The sequence below is a fragment of the Symphodus melops genome (assembly GCF_947650265.1).
Source record: "Symphodus melops genome assembly, chromosome: 1".
In the NCBI taxonomy this organism is placed as follows: Eukaryota; Metazoa; Chordata; class Actinopteri; order Labriformes; family Labridae; genus Symphodus; species Symphodus melops.
In genome coordinates this window covers 28,443,475-28,462,365 of record NC_136691.1, presented here as the reverse complement: position 1 = coordinate 28,462,365, position 18,891 = coordinate 28,443,475, and the positions used below count along the sequence as shown (strand labels likewise).

The window sequence follows — 18,891 nt, the reverse complement described above, 5'->3', positions numbered from 1 at the left end:
AGGAGTTGGATAACTCTGTGACTCAAAAATGGCAAACAGCTCTGAGTGAGACCAGCAAGCAGTTAGACAATCAGGGAATCTTGAACACCTGTTTGGACCTTTCACTGCCAGACACACAGAGGTGAAGGAGTCAGGAGAAACAGCTCAAGGATTCAATGAGAGATGCTGCTGGTATGAATTCTCTTACCTTGAAGGAATTATGTTGGATAGTGTTATGGTCCTGTGTGTTGTGCTGCATCTGTTCCTCCTCCTGTCTGTTTGAGTGTGGGCGTGTCTGGTTTCGGATGTGTCCGGTGGGAAGGAGAAGGTGGCTGCTGACTCGAGGAGAGGAGTGGACCCTGATTGGAGGAGCTGAATATAAGGCAGTCGTTTCATCCTGCTCACCCCTCTCTGCTCTTGCCACTTCCAACTCAGCCAGCCACTTGGAAAGACGTTGATATTGTAAATTGTGAATCTGTTATATTTTTCTATTAACCACAGCCTGAGAGAAGCCCTAATTTTATTTAAAGATTTTTCTCCTGTTTTGTTTTAGTAGGAGTTAGGGCAAGTATTGTTTTTGATTTTCCAATTATTTTTGATAGGTAAAGGTTGAGGGTACCTTATGCTTTTGTTTGTGGATTTAAGGGTACATTTTCTCTCCTTTGTAAATAAACATGCTGTTGGTTAACTAAAGGGGCCTGGAATACTGGTTCTTGTTGGGAGTGGGAAGAGTGGGGGCCGCTATTATGTTGTGTCCAGGTTCCCCTAGACCGGGGACGTAACATCATTTGGGGGCTCATCCGGGAATTGCACCCGGGACCTCTCGCACCCCAAGCGAGACTCATACTCCTAGACATTAGTATGTAAGATAAGCCTATGTTTTGTGTACTCAGTTGTCATTATGTATTTGTTATGTTAGTAACTGAGGTATGGTGATGTATGCTGTAAGCCCCCAGTATGATATAAGGGTGGTACACTACGTCATCATGTTAGAACTTGTAATGCGCAGTTGCAGTTGCACAGAATGTGTGAAGTGAGAGGCCACGGCATGAGAGCCGGTGAAATAAACAGGCTGAAAGGCTAAAGAAAAAGTTCCTTCTCTGTCATAAATCCTCCGAGTTCAACGCAGGTGAAGCTGCAAAGCTATTTGACTTGGTTAGTGTTAGTGTGTTTTAATGGGTTCATTTGTGGATTCTTGTTAGCCCCATTGGGCTGCCTGATGGTGGGGCGTAACAATAGACAGCAAGATAATTTAATGTTCAGTAACAATAATGATGGAAATGCTGTCTGATTAATTTGAGTAGTTAAAAATAAACGTTTATTTGAGTGATTATTGTGAATGATAAAAGCTGTTCTTTGTGCTTTTATGATAATATTCTTCTGTTAATGCTCGAATGAAAACTACAAAATGTGTGGCATTCATTAAATGGAGAACAGAGGAATGACTTTCATGGGAAACCATGCCTTTTATCAAGTTTGGGCAGGTAGTAACAGTAAGTAAGTAGTAACATCATATGAGTTAACTGGAAGCTTTGTGAATAGTTTTTTTTTTTACTGTTAAAGTTGTCACATGCCGGGTTAAGTGTCATGTTTTGTTTCTGTTTCCCTCATGTATCATGTCTTGTTTGTGTTTTACTTTGATCACTTACCCCGTCTCTTGTCTCAGGTCTGTTCCTACATGCCCTTCCCCAGTGTTTCCTGCTCTGCTGATTACCTTCTCTTTTTTCTTCTTCTTCTTCTGACCAGTTTCTGTTTTTCGACCTTCCTTTAATAATTCCTTTTAATAAGCTGGTCTCTCAACGCAATTGACAAGATCTTTTCTACAAGATCAACTGGACCGGGGGAGTCCAAATTCCCGGGCGGAACGAACGCGGCTGGTTACATGATGGATCCATGGGATACATGGAGAGTCATGTGCCTGGACGTGCTTTTGGTGGAAGATGTTGAGGATGTGTACATATTCGGCTTCATGTTCACCGGGCTTGTGCTGATTGGCCTTGGCATAGCCCTGGTGTACCGGAAAATTGGGAAGACGGCAGCTCTGGCGGGAGCACCGAAGCTGCCGGTCATGATGATCGAGATAGGCAAAGCAGTTGGAGCAAAGACTGTGGCACTGGCTGAGCTAGGCCGAAGGATGGATGGAATCTGGGGTAAGCTCACTGTGATGCTAGGCGAGTTGAACCTGTTGAGAGCCGGACTTGAAAAACTTTAGGGGGGACAGACAAAACGTGTCCCCTCGTCCTAAAGTCCTAAACAAGTTTGTTGGATTTAATCTGGTTCCCACAGACGGTTAAATTTTCCTCCACGGATGGACAAGGAGTGAGACACGCTCCCAACGCTACCCCCCACCCCCACACGCACCTGCTGTTTCTGCCGGAGGAGCCCAGGCCAAGGACATTCTCCGCTGAGTGGGACTGTGTTTTTGCTATTGTTATCAGCGAACTTTGAGAGGCATCAAGGCTGTCTCCACAGCACACGTGTGACAGAGCCACAAAATGAGGAAGGAAAGGAAATTCAATTGAAACATATAAAATAAATATTATTCCATTGTAGTGAAAGAAATGGTGTAGGGGCATCAATTAACCTGTAGGAAAAGGGAGGAGGGAGGTGATAAAGGGGAGGGGGAAAAGAACGAGAGCTCAGAGGGACCAGGGAACAGGTGAAAAAAAGGAAAGAGAGTTCAGTGCCAGGAAAAAGTTTTTCTGCAGCTGACAACTTAAATTTCATATGCTGTTGGGATATAAAGTGTTTAGAAAAAATAAACGTCGGAATATGAAAGGAACAAAGCAACAATCGAGACAATAAGGAATTTCAACTTTCATTCATTCATTCCTGGACACGCGGCTCGTTGACGGGGAAAAGTTTGGCGATGCCAGGGAACGGGACATTTGCTCTCCAAGGATCCGGGTGAGATCGGTTTTTTTTGTTTCCTTTTTTGTGTGGGAATAACCTTGTTTGGATTATTTATTTTTTTTGGATTACGTCGCTTATTTTTGATGATGATGCGCATACGGCCGCACCGACGGAGGATTTATTTTTGGATAAACGGAGACTAAGAGACCGTAAAATATGAACTTTTGTTTGCTTTAAGTGGTTTTTCGTTTTGTGGTATTGTTGAAGTGATTATTTGGGGCGTTATTAATTGTTTTGTTGTGTTAATGATCAGTCGCATGACAGATGGAATAATCCCAACAGTAATTATCCCATCTGTCAGAATGGGACAGATGGGATTGAACTGAGATTGGACAAATGGTTTAATTGTGGGTTTAGTTACTTTAACGACAAGTTTTCTGATTTAAGTTAATCCTTCCCTGAATCCCTTGTGTGAGTGAATACAACCCTTAAGGGGTGAGTGTTACAGATGGTGGCCAGCATGGGGGCTAAGGGATGAGTTATGATTTAACTTGTATGGTGTTGAAGAAAATATTGTTGGAGATACTGAACTGAACCATGAACAATTGATACTCAAAGGTTTTTTTTTTTTCAATTTCAGAGATTATATTTGTTTTTTGTTTACATTGCCATTCAAGGAGTGACTTTAATTTCAGAAAAAGGTCAGTCAGAATATGGAGAATAACGAAAATATTAGGGAGATTGGGGAGGAAACTGGTCCGGCTGAGGTGACACTTCTCACCTGTGCGCCGACGTGAGTGGCCGCACTTTCAGTAGCTCCGTCCCTGTCGTACTTGTCTGATATGTTATTCGTTTGGTTTGGCTCTGTGCCAACTTCTACTTTTATAGTTTTTATAGTACTATACTATATAGTTTTTATAGTACACCTTCAGTGTATAACTTTATGTATCCTATGGATACTTTTTCGTGCCTTCATGGAAATAGCAGCGGAAAACTTTCTTATTCAAGGGAAACGCTGCTCTCGCTCCGGTCAGCGGGACAAGCCGGCATCGTTCACCCAATACCAGAGGAGCTGAGGCGGCGGTATAGAGGCTGTAGAGCCGGGGCTCTGGTAAGGGCTAAGCTCGCGGCTAAGCGAGCTTAGCCCTCCAGGTACAACACGCAAAGGATCCACTGCAGTTTGCATACCAGGCAAAGGTGGGCGTGGACGATGCCATCCTCTATCTTCTACACAGGGCTTACTCTCATCTGGAGAAAGGGAGCAGCGTGATGAGAATCATGTTCTTTGATTTCTCAAGCGCTTTCGACACCATCCATCCCCTCCTACTGAGAGACAAGCTGACCGAGATGAGGGTGGACTCGCACCTGGTGAGGTGGATCACTGACTACCTCACAGAGAGACCACAGTACGTCAGACTGAAGGACTGCACATCTGACACTGTGGTCAGCAGCACCGGTGCACCACAGGGGACTGTGCTCTCCCCCGTCCTGTTCACCCTGTACACCTCGGACTCCCAGTATAACTCTGAGCTCTGCCACATGCAGAAATACTCGGACGACACTGCGATAGTTGCTTGTGTCAGGGATGGACAGGAGGATGAGTACAGGAGCCTGATCGAGGACTTTGTGACGTGGTGCAGTGACAACCATCTGCAGCTAAACACCTCCAAGACCAAGGAGATGGTGGTGGACTTCCGAAGGAACAAACCACATCTAGAACCGGTTTCCATCGGCGGGGTCGACGTGGAGGTGGTCAGGACCTACGGGTACCTGGGGCTGCAGCTGGATGACAAGCTGGACTGGTCGCCTAACATGGACACTACCTGCAGGGAGGGACAGAGCCGTCTGTACTTCCTGAGAAGGCTGGGGTCCTTCAACATCTGCAAAAAGCTGCTGCAGATGTTCTACCAATCTGTGGTATCCAGTGTCCTCTTCTACGCCGTGGTGTGCTGGGGAGGAAGCTGCAAGAAGAGGGACGCATCACGCCTGGACAGACTGGTGAGGAGGGCCGGCTCTGTGGTGGGCACAGAGCTGGACTCACTGGTGACAGTGGTAGAGAGGAGGTCTCTGGACAAAATGCTCTCCATCATGGACAACACACACCACCCTCTGCACAGCACCTTCACCGGGCAGAGGAGCATGTTCAGCGAAAGACTGCTGTCACAGTCGTGCTCTACGGACAGACTCAAGAACACTTTTGTCCCCCTGGCCATCAGATTGTACAACACTTCACTGTCACGGCAGGGAAGAAGCGCACGGTGATCCCTGGACTCTTTTTTCACTTTTTTCTCATTCCTCATCTGCACTGCTGACCTCAGAGTCAGCCCCCAATTTGGACACTGTAATGCATATTGATAGTCACTTTACTGAGCACTGGTCACTTTAAAGATAATCACCCTAATCATGTCTGGTTTCATCCTACTGTTGTGTTATGCTACATCTGTAATGGTTGACACGATCACCCTAATTAGGTCAAGTTTCACTCTATTGTCTTCAACACTTAATGCTAATCTGCTCCCCAATAGTTGGGTACTCAATGATAATCACCCTAAGCACTCCTGGTTTCAGGTTATTGTCTAGGACACTTAATGCAAATCACTGCTCCTTTAAGTTGGTGAGCCAATTTACATTCCTGCATTGACTGTTTAACGACTGTACTCACACCTCTGGCACTACCTCCAACACCTCTGTACATGCACATGTAACTAGTTTCTAGAAGGTCAGCACTTTGTTTCTAAGGTTCCTTAACTGTTTACAGGTCTCTTTTAACCAGCACATGTTTTTCTCTCCTCACAGGTTATACATTATGCTATATAAGTTTTAAGTCTAATTGCTAATGCTAACTGCACAGGTTTAACATATAATTATGTTTATTCTTAGTCACATAGGGGCTGCTAAATCTTGTTTGGGGGATTATTGTATACAGAGGGGGGGGGGGGGGGGGGGGGGACAGCGGGTGTGTATTGTAACTAATGTCTTGTGTCCTGCCTGTCTGTATACTGCTACTGAATGCCTTGAATTTCCCTCGGGATCAATAAAGTATCTATCTATCTATCTATCTATCTATCTATCTATCTATCTATCTATCTATCTATCTATCTATCTATCTATCTATCTATCTATCTATCTATCTATCTATCTATCTATCTATCTATCTATCTATCTATCTATCTATCTATCTATCTATCTATCTATCTATCTATCTATCTATCTATCTGACCTTTAATGTTGATACTGAAACCAGAGTTTCCACTCCTACATCTGTACATGAGGTTAGGGAACAGCAAATTAATAACACTAGGGATAGATGGGTAACCAGAAGAAATCCTGTGGGTGAAGTAACATCACTAATTAGCTCTCTCTATTTATCAGATGCAGAAGAGCACGAAGACAGGGAGTTAGAGGGTGATGTTTCCTCTTACTGTGCTCTCCCAGCTCTTACGGCTATGAGTACAGAATTGGGAACAGTGATTGAAAAGGTAAAGTCCTTGGAAGCTGATTTTAGAGATTCCGTCAGTAGTGCCTTAAATAGAGAGGAAAATATTAGAAATTATATAGATCAAAATGTTCAAGCAGTGGAACATGGACTGCTCATAACTCTTAAGGATTTTGAAGAACAGCTAGTGGGATGCTTACAACGACGTGATGAGAAGTGGAAGACAGAATTGGATCGACTGAAGCGGGCCAATCTTACATCTGCTCCAAGATCTTTATATGGTTCTGGGCCTAGTTTTTCCCAGGGTCATAGTCGTTTTACCCCGTCCCAAAATCCACCTGCTGCTAGCAGTCATAATCCAGTGTCCTCCAATGCAGCCATTCAGCAGTCAGGCGTACCCTCTGTTACACCATCAAGCACCGCTTTTGGGGAAACACAAAATCCATTTCTTCTGGCTGCCGAGCCAAGGGCAGCTCAAGCGACTCTCTCTGCTGGGAACCAGATCCAAGTAAGGTCAATGGACGCTGAGCTTGAGTTGCAAACAATGACTTCTACTCCTTCTGCTGGGATAAACCCTTCCATGCATTAAAACAGACAGGTTTATTCAAAACCTGCAGTACAAATGGAATTTCCTTCTTTCAGTGGATCCAGAGAGGTAGGAGATGTTCTGAACTTCGTGGATCACTGTGAAACTTTTTTGGCGGTACGGCCTTTAAATGATGCAGAACTGGTGGGAGCCTTATCCAGTGTTCTTAAAGGACCAGCCCATAGTTGGTGGAGTGTAGCCAAAATTCACAATTGGAGAGATTTCAAAGAAGCCTTCCATGCAGCTTTTTTGCCTCCCGATTATTTGACTGAAGTAGAAGAGAAACTGAGAGATATGGTGCAATTACCGGACCAATGTGTGAGAGATTTTGCGTATGATTATCGGGCTCTGTGTTTGAGGTGGAAGCCTGAGATCTCAGAGTCCGAGTTGGTCAGGAAAATACTCAACAACTGCAATCCTAGAATAGCGGGCTGCCTTAGAGGTACTGTCACTACTGTTGAGCAACTGGTGTCCATAGGAACTTTAGTGGAAAAAGACTGTGCAGCAGCAAAAGAATATTGGAGCAAAGTTGATCAACAGAAGGCAAAAGGAAAAATTACAAAGAAACCACAAGAAAAGTGGACCTCGAAAAAACCTGCTGATGTAGTGACCATAGTGCAGAGGGGTAAAAAACCATCATCTCTCTTACATGTCCCAATAGAGATAAGAGGGATGCATTGTAGTGCTGTTTTGGATACGGCCTGTACCTATTCCCTCTTACAGCATAGTCAGTGGTTGAAAGTGGCAAGGGAAGGGGAACAGATGAAGCCAAGTGAGAACCAAAGTTTTGCTCTGGCTGATGGTAAAACCTGCCATGGAGCTTTGGGAAAGGTGTCATTACTCTATGGCTGGCATGAAATGATGTGGTCATTGGACACATATATCATTTCTGATGATAATCTGGCATTTCCGATTATTTTAGGATTAGATTTTCTCAGTAAGACCTCAACCATAATTAATATGGGAGATCGAACGTATGGAGTGAAAGGACCAAGGGGCTATACTTTTCACCCATTCCTGACCCAACAGTCAGAGACTCTGGCGTCCCGCCCCAGTGTCAGTCTCATCATGGCACTTCCACCAGGGGAAATTAGTGTCATGCAAGAAGAACCTGGTATAGATTTTGCAGACCATCCGCCAATGGTTAGAGAACTCTTAAGGTCCTGGCCAAAAGTTTGCTCAGGCAAGTTGGGGAAGACCATGGTCGAAGAACATAAAATCTTCACCACTGATGAACTTCCTGTTCGGTGCAAAGCTTACCGGGGGTCACCACTTAAGCGTAAGATTATTGTGGATCAGGTAGAGCAGATGCTTAAAGATGGCATCATCGAGCCGTCGCAATCAGCCTGGGCTGACAACTCTCCGAGGTTTTGTGTCGATTTTCAGCCTCTGAATGCAAAAACCAAGCAGGATGCATGACTTGCTCGAGTCACTGCACGGAGCAACAATCTTCAGTACTCTTGACTTAAAGTCGGGGTACTGGCAAGTAGCAATGACCGAGGAGAGCAAAGCTAAGACAGCTGTGATAACCCCAGTGGGTCTCTATCAGTTTAAGTGCATGCCATTCGGGCTAAAGAACGCTGGTGCCACATTCCAGAGATTGATGGAGAAGGTGTTGGGAAAACTGAGGGGGAAAATCTGTTTTGTTTACATCGATGATGTAATAATCTTCTCTCCCACGCCGGAACAGCATCTGAAGGATTTGAATGCTGTGATGGAGAAACTTCACAAGGCCAACTTGACAATCAATCTGAAGAAATGCAAACTCTTCTGCAAAGAATTAAAGTTCCTCGGGCATGTGGTTTCTGAGAAGGGGGTTCAAGTGAATCCTGAAAAAACCATTGCAGTGACATCCTATCCTATACCAACGAATGTAAAAACACTGCAGCGGTTTCTGGGACTTGTGGGGTGGTATCACAAATTCATTTCTCATTTTGCAGACATTGCAGCTCCCCTGCATCGTCTCACGAGGAAGAATGTGGAGTGGATCTGGAGCGAAGAATGTCAGAAAAGCTGTGAGCAGTTAAAACAGGAAATGGTCACTGCTCCTATTCTAACACAACCAAACCCATCCCTGCCTTTTGAGGTACACACCGATGCTAGTGATGTAGGCTTAGGAGCAGTGTTAGTACAAACAACTAAGGGGGAGGAAAAAGTGATCGCCTATGCTTCCCGGGGGCTGAGAGCGGCTGAGTGCAATTACTCCACATCAGAAAAGGAGTGTCTTGCAGTGGTATGGGCAGTCGAAAAGTGGCGACACTATCTTGAAGGAACAGAGTTCACGGTATACACAGATCATGCCGCCTTGACTTGGGCCTTTAATTGCCCAAAAACCTCTTCCCGCTTGACCCGCTGGACATTGCGACTCCAGCAGTTTCAGTTTAGGGTCTGTTACAGAAAGGGTCTTCAAAACATTGTGCCAGATGCACTATCCAGAGCAGTATCCCCTAACAATCCACCTGCAGCTTATGTCGCCCTGAACACCTCCAGGTCCATCACCGATCTTCCAATCTCTTTGGCAGAAATAAGGGAGGCACAGGCAAAGGATCCTGAGGTAGGGGACATGGAAAAGGAGATGGCAAAGCCGGATAGGCCAGGGAGGGTGTACTTCACAATGTTACAAGGATTACTATACCGGAAGACCCCAGTGAAAGATGGAGGGGACAAATACCAGTTGGTGGTACCAATAACTATGGTTCCTTGCTTCCTTGAATATTTTCATAATCATGCGCTAAGTGGGCACCTTGGCAGGCTGAAGACCCTCTTGCGGATTCTGGAGGTTGCCTGGTGGTCGTCCGTTCGAAAGGATGTGTGGAATCATGTCAAAGTTTGCCTCACGTGCCAAACATATAAAGCAGACAACCAAAAGCCAGCGGGTTTCAGGCAGTCCACCAAAGTTGAAGGAGCCTGGGAAAAGCTAGGAATGGACTTGATGGGTCCTTTTCCTCGAAGTAAAAAAGGCAATCGGTTCCTTCTGGTAATTGTGGACTATTTTACAAAATGGGTAGAAGTGTTCCCCCTGAAAGACAGCAAGGCTCATCGCGTCACAACCATCTTGAAGGAGGAAATCTTTACATGCTTTGGAGTACCAGAGGAGTTGGTGTCGGATAGAGGACCTCAGTTCACTGGCCATGAGCTGGCTAATCTCTGTAAGATCTGGGGGTAGCCCAGAAGTTCACCACAAGTTACCACCCTCAAGCCAATCTCACAGAACGGTCCAATCGCACAATTAAGACCATGATTGCCTCATATGTCGGAGACCAACACAAAAATTGGGATCAGTGGATCAGAGAGTTCCGGTTTGCCATCAATGCTGCACAGCATGAAACCACTGGTCGAGCCCCAGCAGAACTGGCCCTCGGAAGAACCCTCAAAGGTCCCCTTGAACGAATGATTAGTTTGCCACCTTCACCTCAGCAATCTCCGTATAAACTTTTAGAGAGACAAAAACAAATGGCTGAACAAGTGAAAAGGAAAGTGGGTATCTGTCAAGCCAGACAAGCTAGATATTATAATACCCGGAGGAGAGGTGCACAACTCCTACCGGGAGATCCAGTTTGGATTCGTACTCACCCACTTTCAAAAGCATCAGACAGTTTCTCATCCAAGCTAGCACCTAAGTGGTCAGGTCCAGCTACAGTGATAAGGAAATTAGGTCCCCTAAACTACAAAGTACAATGGAATGACCAAAATAAAAGATCAGACACAGTAAATGTGGTCAATCTGAAACCCTATTTTGGGGTTCAGCCTCCGGTACCTACGGCTAGGGGGGGGGGGGTCTGTGACAGAGCCACAAAAAGAATGAATGTTTCAAAATGAGGAAGGAAAGGAAATTCAATTGAAACATATAAAATAAATATTATTCCATTGTAGTGAAAGAAATGGTGTAGGGGCATCAATTAACCTGTAGGAAAAAGGAGGAGGGAGGTGATAAAGGGGAGGGGGAAAAGAACGAGAGAGGGACCAGGGAACAGGTGAAAAAAAAGGAAAGAGAGTTCAGTGCCAGGAAAAAGTTTTTCTGCAGCTGACAACTTAAATTTCATATGCTGTTGGGATATAAAGTGTTTAGAAAAAATAAACGGCGGAATATGAAAGGAACAAAGCAACAATCGAGACGATAAGGAATTTCAACTTTCATTCATTCATTCCTGGACACGCGGCTCGTTGACGAGGAAAAGTTTGGCGATGCCAGGGAACGGGACATTTGCTCTCCAAGGATCCGGGTGAGATCGGTTTTTTTTGTTTCCTTTTTTGTGTGGGAATAACCTTGTTTGGATTATTTATTTATTTTGGATTACGTCGCTTATTTTTGATGATGAAACGTTTGGGATGCGCATACGGCCGCACCGACGGAGGATTTATTTTTGGATAAACGGAGACTAAGAGACCGTAAAATATGAACTTTTGTTTGCTTTAAGTGGTTTTTCGTTTTGTGGTATTGTTGAAGTGATTATTTGGGGCGTTATTAATTGTTTTGTTGTGTTAATGATCAGTCGCATGACAGATGGGATAATCCCGACAGTAATTAAATTGAACTGAGATTGGACAAATGGTTTAATTGTGGGTTTAGTTACTTTAACGACAAGTTTTCTGATTTAAGTTAATCCTTCCCTGAATCCCTTGTGTGAGTGAATACAACCCTTAAGGGGTGAGTGTTACACACGTAGTGTTCTTCGCCGGTTATCGCGAGTGAGAACATTCTGACCTGAGCGAGCCCGGAGAAGCCAGGCACACACGCACACACAAACATATTTCTCCTGGCACACACCGTCTTCCACCCTTACACAATGTGCTACTGTATGTATGTGTCAAGGGCAATGTTTTTTCCCTGCATTCAATCTGTGCCTCCCTCTAGAGGCACAGCATGGAAGTAGTGTTTTTTATGCCTCCCCTCCCCTGCATCCTACCTGTAACATGCCCTCCCCCTTACCCTTCCCAAGCTCCGAGATGAAGCCAAATAAGCGCGACAATGTATCGCTGCAGAACCGGTCTATCTATCTATCTATCTATCTATCTATCTATCTATCTATCTATCTATCTATCTATCTATCTATCTATCTATCTATCTATCTATCTATCTATCTATCTATCTATCTATCTATCTATCTATCTATCTATCTATCTATCTATCTATCTATCTATCTATCTATCTATCTATCTATCTATCTATCTATCTATCTATCTATCTATCTATCTATCTATCTATCTATCTATCTATCTATCTATCTTTAGTCTGCAACTTTTTGGATACCTTTGCCTGTTTTTGGATTCTATGTGCTTAACCTGTTTTTTGAATAAATGGACTTACCTTCTGCTCCAGTGTATTAAGAATTGTGCATTAGGTTCAGTGTGACAGAAGAAGGGAAATGTAATGTTGAATATGCTACATATTAACTTTTTCTTTAAACAGACACATCCCTATTCTTTGTAATACTTTATGAGCTATTCTCATTTACACATGTTCAAATGATAATATCCAATTTACCCAGTAGATGGTGCAATTATGCCACTGTGTATTCCCCAGCAAGGCCTAATAATCCAGCACATGGCACAAGTTCTGACAAAAAAAGTTGACGTCATGGGACATTTAAGTGTGTCCACAGATTTGATTCAAGCTGCACACTGCTTTCCAGCCTGGGTGACATTTTCTGCCTGTCCAGATTTCCCCTCGGTCTGGTGCTGGTAACACAAACAAGACCATTACATGTGTGTGGAAACAAAGCTAAACATTCACAGTGCTGCTCCTCTTCTTGGAAAAAATCAGAGCTTGCAGTTAATGGGGATCCTAACAAATAAAATACTTTTCAGAGGAGAGATTTGACTGGACCACTCTGACGCTCTAACTAAAGTGATGTGTCTAAAAACATTTCCTCTGATGACAAAACTGACTTTACTTTACTACTGCTACTGACAGTTTAATAAGAGCACATGCCAATGTGACGAGTTAAACAGTAATGCCCTAAAACTTTTGAAGAAAACACTGAGTTCATCATCTGTTACAGGGTTAAAAAGTCGATTGTGGATTAAAACATTGAATAGTCACAAGAAGTCACAATGAGAATGATTAAAAGTGTAAAATATTTAAAATACTTAAATCAGTCAAATGTTAAAATAAAAGGTTAAAAATTCAAAAATGTTTAATCGACCTGATTTACTTGTTTCTTTGTTGCTGACATGAAGATTTAGTGACGTTTATCTGTGATCTACTGAGTTTTCTATCTGGGATCGATTGCTTTTGTCTGCACCAACATGGAATGTTTTCCTCATTCTACTAAAAGCTCTGATGAGGAAACATAGCTGAATCACTCGTGATTTTTTCTCTCCTTTTCAGGTATGTTTATGATCATAAACACAGCTAACATGTCTGAAATAACCTACTAACATGTAGAGAGCTTCATGACGCTGTAGTTTTGATGTTTCAGTGAGCTCAAAGTATGTTTGAAAGATGTTTTACAGTCTTGTGTATTTTAACTCATGCACGTTTATGAGCTCGATAAGAGTTTAATAGTTTTATGTTTGATGAAAAAAAACTTGAGAAAATGATCATTGCAGTAAAAGTACTGTTACTCATTGTTGGTGAAAAAACGTGTACTTCCTACCTCCACCTTTATTCATTTTAAGACATAAGAAATTGTGTATATGTGTGTTTTTGTACAGTGTGATATTTTTGTAAACACTGAAATGCTTTTGATGAGAAAACAACAGAATCACTCTCATGGTTATTTCTATCCTTTTCAGGGGTGTAACATCGAGCTATTTTGTTATTGATGTCCTGCAATAAGAAGAATGCAAACAAGATCATTACATGTATGAGGAATTAAGATACAAAGTTAAACAATCACAGTGCTGCTTGTCATCCTGGTTTAGAGCAGAGCTTGATAACCCCTCCCTCTCCTGCTCTCAAACAGCCAGCTCCACTCTGAGTATTTTCAGGTTCCCTCCCCTTCACAGCTTAAGTTTCAGTTCTCAGGAAGTGAAACTCAGACACTTGTTGTCAGTGAGAGGAGAAATGGCACAGAAAGGAGTTCAGCTGGACAAGGAAACCTTCTCTTGTTCGATCTGTCGGGACCTATTGAAGGATCCGGTGACTGTTCCCTGTGGACATAGTTACTGTATGAACTGTATTAAGACCCACTGGGACAAAGAGGAGGAGAAGAAAATCTACAGCTGTCCTCAGTGTTTTCAGACCCTCCCAGCAAAGCCTGTCCTGTTGAAAAACACCATGTTAGCAGTTTTAGTGGAGGAGCTGAAGAAGACTGGACTCCAAGCTGCTCCTGCTGATCACTGCTATGCTGGACCTGAAGATGTGGCCTGTGATTTCTGCACCGAGAGAAAACTGCAAGCCTGTAAGTCCTGTCTACAATGTCTGGCTTCTTACTGTGAGAAACACCTGCAGCCTCATTTTGAAGTGGCTCCACTGAAGAAACACAAGCTGGTGGAGCCCTCCAAGAAGCTCCAGGAGAACGTCTGCTTTCGTCATGATGAGGTGATGAAGATGTTCTGTCGTACTGATCAGCAGACTATCTGTTATCTCTGCTCTGTGGAGGAACATAAAGGCCATGACACAGTCCCAGCTGCAGCAGAGAGGACAGAGAAGCAGAGAGAGCTGGAGGGGAGTCGACAAAACATCCAGCAGAGGATCCAGGACACAGAGGAAGATGTGAAGCTGCTCCAACAGGAGGTGGAGGCGATCAATGTCTCTGCTGATAAAGCAGTGAAGGGCAGTGAGAAGATCTTCATTCAGCTGAGCCGTCTAATGAATCAAAGACGCTCTGATGTGAAGCAGCAGGTCCGATCCCAGCAGCAAACTGAAGTGAGTCGAGTCAAAGAGCTTCAGGAGAAGCTGGAGCAGGAGATCATTGATCTGAAGAGGAGAGACGCTGAACTGGAGAAGCTCTCACACACACAGGACCACAACCAGTTTCTACACGACTACCCCTCACTGCCACCCCTCTTTGAATCTATACACTCACCCAGCATCAACATCCGTCCTCTGAGGTACTTTGAGGAGGTGACAGCAACTGTGTCAGAAGTCAGAGCTAAACTAGAGGACGTCCTGAGAGAGAACTGGACAAACATCTCTCTGAGTGTGACTGAAGTGGATGTTTTACTGTCACAACCAGAACCCAAGACCAGAGATGACTTCTTACAGTATTCATGTGACATCACACTGGATCCAAACACAGCACACAGACTGCTGTTATTATCTGATGGAAACAGAAAAGCAACAAACACGGGTCAACGACAGGTTCACTTTAGGCACAGAGACAGATTCACTGATCGGTATCAAGTCCTGAGTCCAGAGAGTCTGACTGGACGTTGTTACTGGGAGGTGGAGTGGGTAGGAGGAATAGTTCATGTAGCAGTTGCTTACAAGAATATCAGCAGAGCAGGAAGTGGGACTGAATGTGTGTTTGGATTCAACGACAAATCTTGGATGTTGTATTATTACAACAACAGTTATAACTTTTGGTACAACGATTGCTGCACTCGTGTCTCAGGTCCTCTGTCCTCCAGAGTAGGAGTGTACCTGGATCACAGAGCAGGTATTCTGTCCTTCTACAGCATCTCTGAAACCATGACTCTCCTCCACAGAGTCCAGACCACATTCACTCAGCCTCTACATGCTGGACTTTTTATTGGTCCAGGATCTAGTGCTGAGTTGATGCAGACAGAATTCATTTAAAGGGACATGCGGTTAATCTTTAAAGGGGACATTAGGAAAAATAAATTTTTACAAAGTTTTTAACATATATGTGGGCAACCTGAGTGTCTAACAACCCACAACATTTGAAATAAATCCATGCAGTGTTTCAAATGTTCTCTGTTTGTGACATCACAAGTTGGATTTTAGTTAGAAAATACCCTCCCCTCCCCTGGGATCTCCACCCACGGACTCCACCTTTAGTCTGAAGTAAAACTTTTGTACAGGTCCTCCATTTTTATTGTATCTATAGAGGAGTGATGTCTACTGGGAAAACTCAAGGGGGGCTCATTACATTTAAAGAGACACACACCAAAACGGAGCGTTCTGAGAGAGCTGGTTTCTACAGGGTCAAAAACCTTCTTGGCTGCTTGATTCATGTTATATTTGGACCAAAGCATTTATGTTTCATTTAGAGCACAGGGGGGCTGTTTGAAAAGGTGAAGAAAGGGGTTAATATGTCCTCTTTAATTTCTCTTACACTTGATCATTATTCATGTTTGTTGCGGAGAGCTGATTGTGGTTACATTGTTCACCTGTCAATCAAACTTTATGGGCGGTACTTTGACATCCTCTCACTTGTTCTGTAAATGTTTGAGTCTCTTTAAATAACTCTGTTTCTGTTTAGTCACAGAGGCTTTACTGCTCATGAGGATTTGAGTTCAGCTGAAGAGAAGTTTTCTCTGCATCAACATTTCAACTTTTCTTCACTTTAAATGTGTTTATAATGAGTACTGATTGTTTTTGTGCTAATTACCGGGTCCTTGTCTTTCATGTAGATTTGATGTTTTCACCACTTTAGACTTTTGATTTAGAAACATCTCAAATTAAATGTATAGAATGATTTATTTTTGAAAAATGAATTTTGTTGTTTCAACTTAAATGGATTAAAAATGTACTCTGAAGTATGAAATCAATGAGATCATTATTCTCCTCTTTTTCATTGCTGAGATTCTGATCAAGCAGTCTTCAAGCAGTCATTTCATAGACTGAGCTAGACAGTGGTTCAGTTCAGTTAAGTGCTCCTGCCTCACAGTGAGACGGTCGCTGGTTCAGATCCCTGTCAGACAGAGCCTCTCTTTGTTCTACCTATGTGTAGGTTCTCTCCAGGTATTCTGGCCTCCTCCCACAGTCTAAAGACATGCTAGGTTAATTTTGACTCTAAATCAGCTGTAGGTGTGAATGTGAATGTTAGAGCCTACAATATGTCTCAGCCCTGTGACTGACTGGTGACCAGTCCAGGGTGTACTCCGCCTTGAACAAAGTGTCTTCTTCCTGTCTTCATTGCAGGATGTCAAACAAAGCTGAAAATGTGAAACTAATATGAGAGGCAGTTTGTTGGTGTGGAGGCCCATTGAGACAAGTAAGAAAAAAAAAACTTTAAAATGATCAAATAATGCAATAATGATCAAAGTAAAAGTTGAAAGGCTCTGTTGTTTTGACATTCAAAAACAGAACAATAAATCTTAGATTTCAGAGATACTTTATCAAAAATCTAAATAGTCTTTCATTAGAGCCCTGCTGTAATAATGTGTCTACACTTTGTATCTGGCCTTCTCTATAGATGGCTAATTTTGTCTCTGACAACAATGCAGCAGCCATTTTAAACAGTTTTCTTTATTTTTAATTTACATAATTTACAAAAAAAGCACAAAAACAAATCAGTAATAATAAAAAGAATAGACCTCTCCTAAACACATTTGTACATATGTACACATGTACATATACACTGAAATTATACTACTAGGATCAAGACAAAAGGATTAAAGTGACAGAGGAAAAGCATTGTTTGTTTACTCCCCCTATTTATTATTGATTTAACAATAACGGATTATATTTGCATTTCCTTTCCTCAATAAACCCCGAATGGTGTTCTGATAATACAGAATTATATAAAAACAACTATCTCAAAATGACAAACTAAATCCCTCAAAAATAAAGCTAAAATACTACTAAAAGTAATGCACATTGATATTTTATAATTGTATTCTACTTCTTCCACAAAGCATGAGCATAACTAAAGACGTTTCCTGAGGCTACATTTATCGGCTATCATCATCATAATAAACTGAATCTTTAAATATAGTTGTACTTCTTGTCCTCATCCAGTAGATGGTGCTGTTTGTTTCACGACCTCTAATCACATCAGAACGGGTGCCACCCGGGATATCCAGTAAGAACAAGGATGGGATGGGAAAGGGTTGGACCTGGTTTTATGCTTAGAAAAGGTAACTCCTACCAGGCCTTCAGGTAAGTCCACAAAGAGGGAACCAGGCAGAGATAAAACTGGTCCATCAAAATATATCAACATCTCAGGCATTGAATTAGCCTATTTGAAAACAAAACAGGCGGACATGCAGGCTGTGTAAAACAAATTAAACTCATCACTTTAAGCATATGAACAAATTGCCTAACCCTCGCGAGGTCCTTCCCTCGGCCGGCGGGTTAAAAGAAAGAAAGAAAAGGAAATGTCTAAATGAAGGAATAAAATAAAGGAGTGAAAAATAAAATAAAATAATACAAGTGTGCGGGTCTTACATGTTGTATGTCCCCCCCACCACACACAAATAAAAGGACATCAAATAAAGACAGAAGAACTTGGGTGTCTTTGAATTTATTTGTTTATGGTTGTCACCCCCCCCCCCCAAAAAAAACAAAAAAAACAAACAAACAATATTGTTGATGTTGTTGTAACCCAGGTTAATTAATTTGAATATGTTTTAGCCTCTTGCTTTTTCTGTTCAAGGGGAGTGACCTCCGTGAACCTCCATAGCTATGAACATTGGTTCTATTTCGTATAGGCTTCGCCCTCTAAGGCTATCGCTATTGGGTTTATCCCTCGCGCGCATGCGCAGCACTGAAAGAGTTGTAGTCCACGCCCACCCACGAGGTGGGCCCCTCCCACAGTCAACCTGCCGGTATATAACCGGAAGGGACCGTGTGTTCTGTTCCCTCTTTTCTTCAGCGTGTAAGTATGCACAAGCACCTGCAAGAGAAACAGAAGTTAACCATGTCTACCTCCATCCGTATGTGTCCAGAGTGTCAGACCGGGTACATCATGCCGGCTGATTCCCACCGTCTCTGTGAGGCCTGCCTTGGGCCGGAGCATGCCAGCCTGGCTTTAACTTCACGGGCGACGTGTAGCAGCTGCCTACGCCTTACCCGTGATGACCTGCAGCGGAGAGCGGAAGCCTTTGCTGTAGCTGCAGAGCCGGTGTGGCAGGTGGGGGAATACACAAGGGACAGGAGATAGACATGCTGGACCATGGAGAGGAGTCAGCGGATTCACCGTACTCCATCCGTGAATTGGCGTCAGGGTCTCCCATCCCTCCC

The 18,891-nt window shown here is 43.2% G+C and overlaps 1 protein-coding gene across 2 annotated transcripts in view; it reads left to right on the top strand.

Moving 5' to 3' along the window:
- Nucleotides 1-15,662, top strand: part of LOC306830249 (tripartite motif-containing protein 16-like) — a 65,714-nt gene extending 50,052 nt beyond the window's left edge. The window contains exons 1-2 of one of the 2 annotated variants that reach the window (XM_079353618.1): nt 12,951-13,185; nt 13,593-15,662. In XM_079353618.1, the coding sequence (XP_079209744.1) occupies nt 13,660-15,540 (1,881 nt within the window). In that variant the 5' untranslated portion in view covers nt 12,951-13,185; nt 13,593-13,659 and the 3' untranslated portion in view covers nt 15,541-15,662. Of the gene's footprint in view, nt 1-12,950; nt 13,186-13,592 lie in introns of those variants that run through there. The other variant, XM_079353619.1, reaches the window with a different exon arrangement.
- Nucleotides 15,663-18,891: the final 3,229 nt, after the last annotated feature.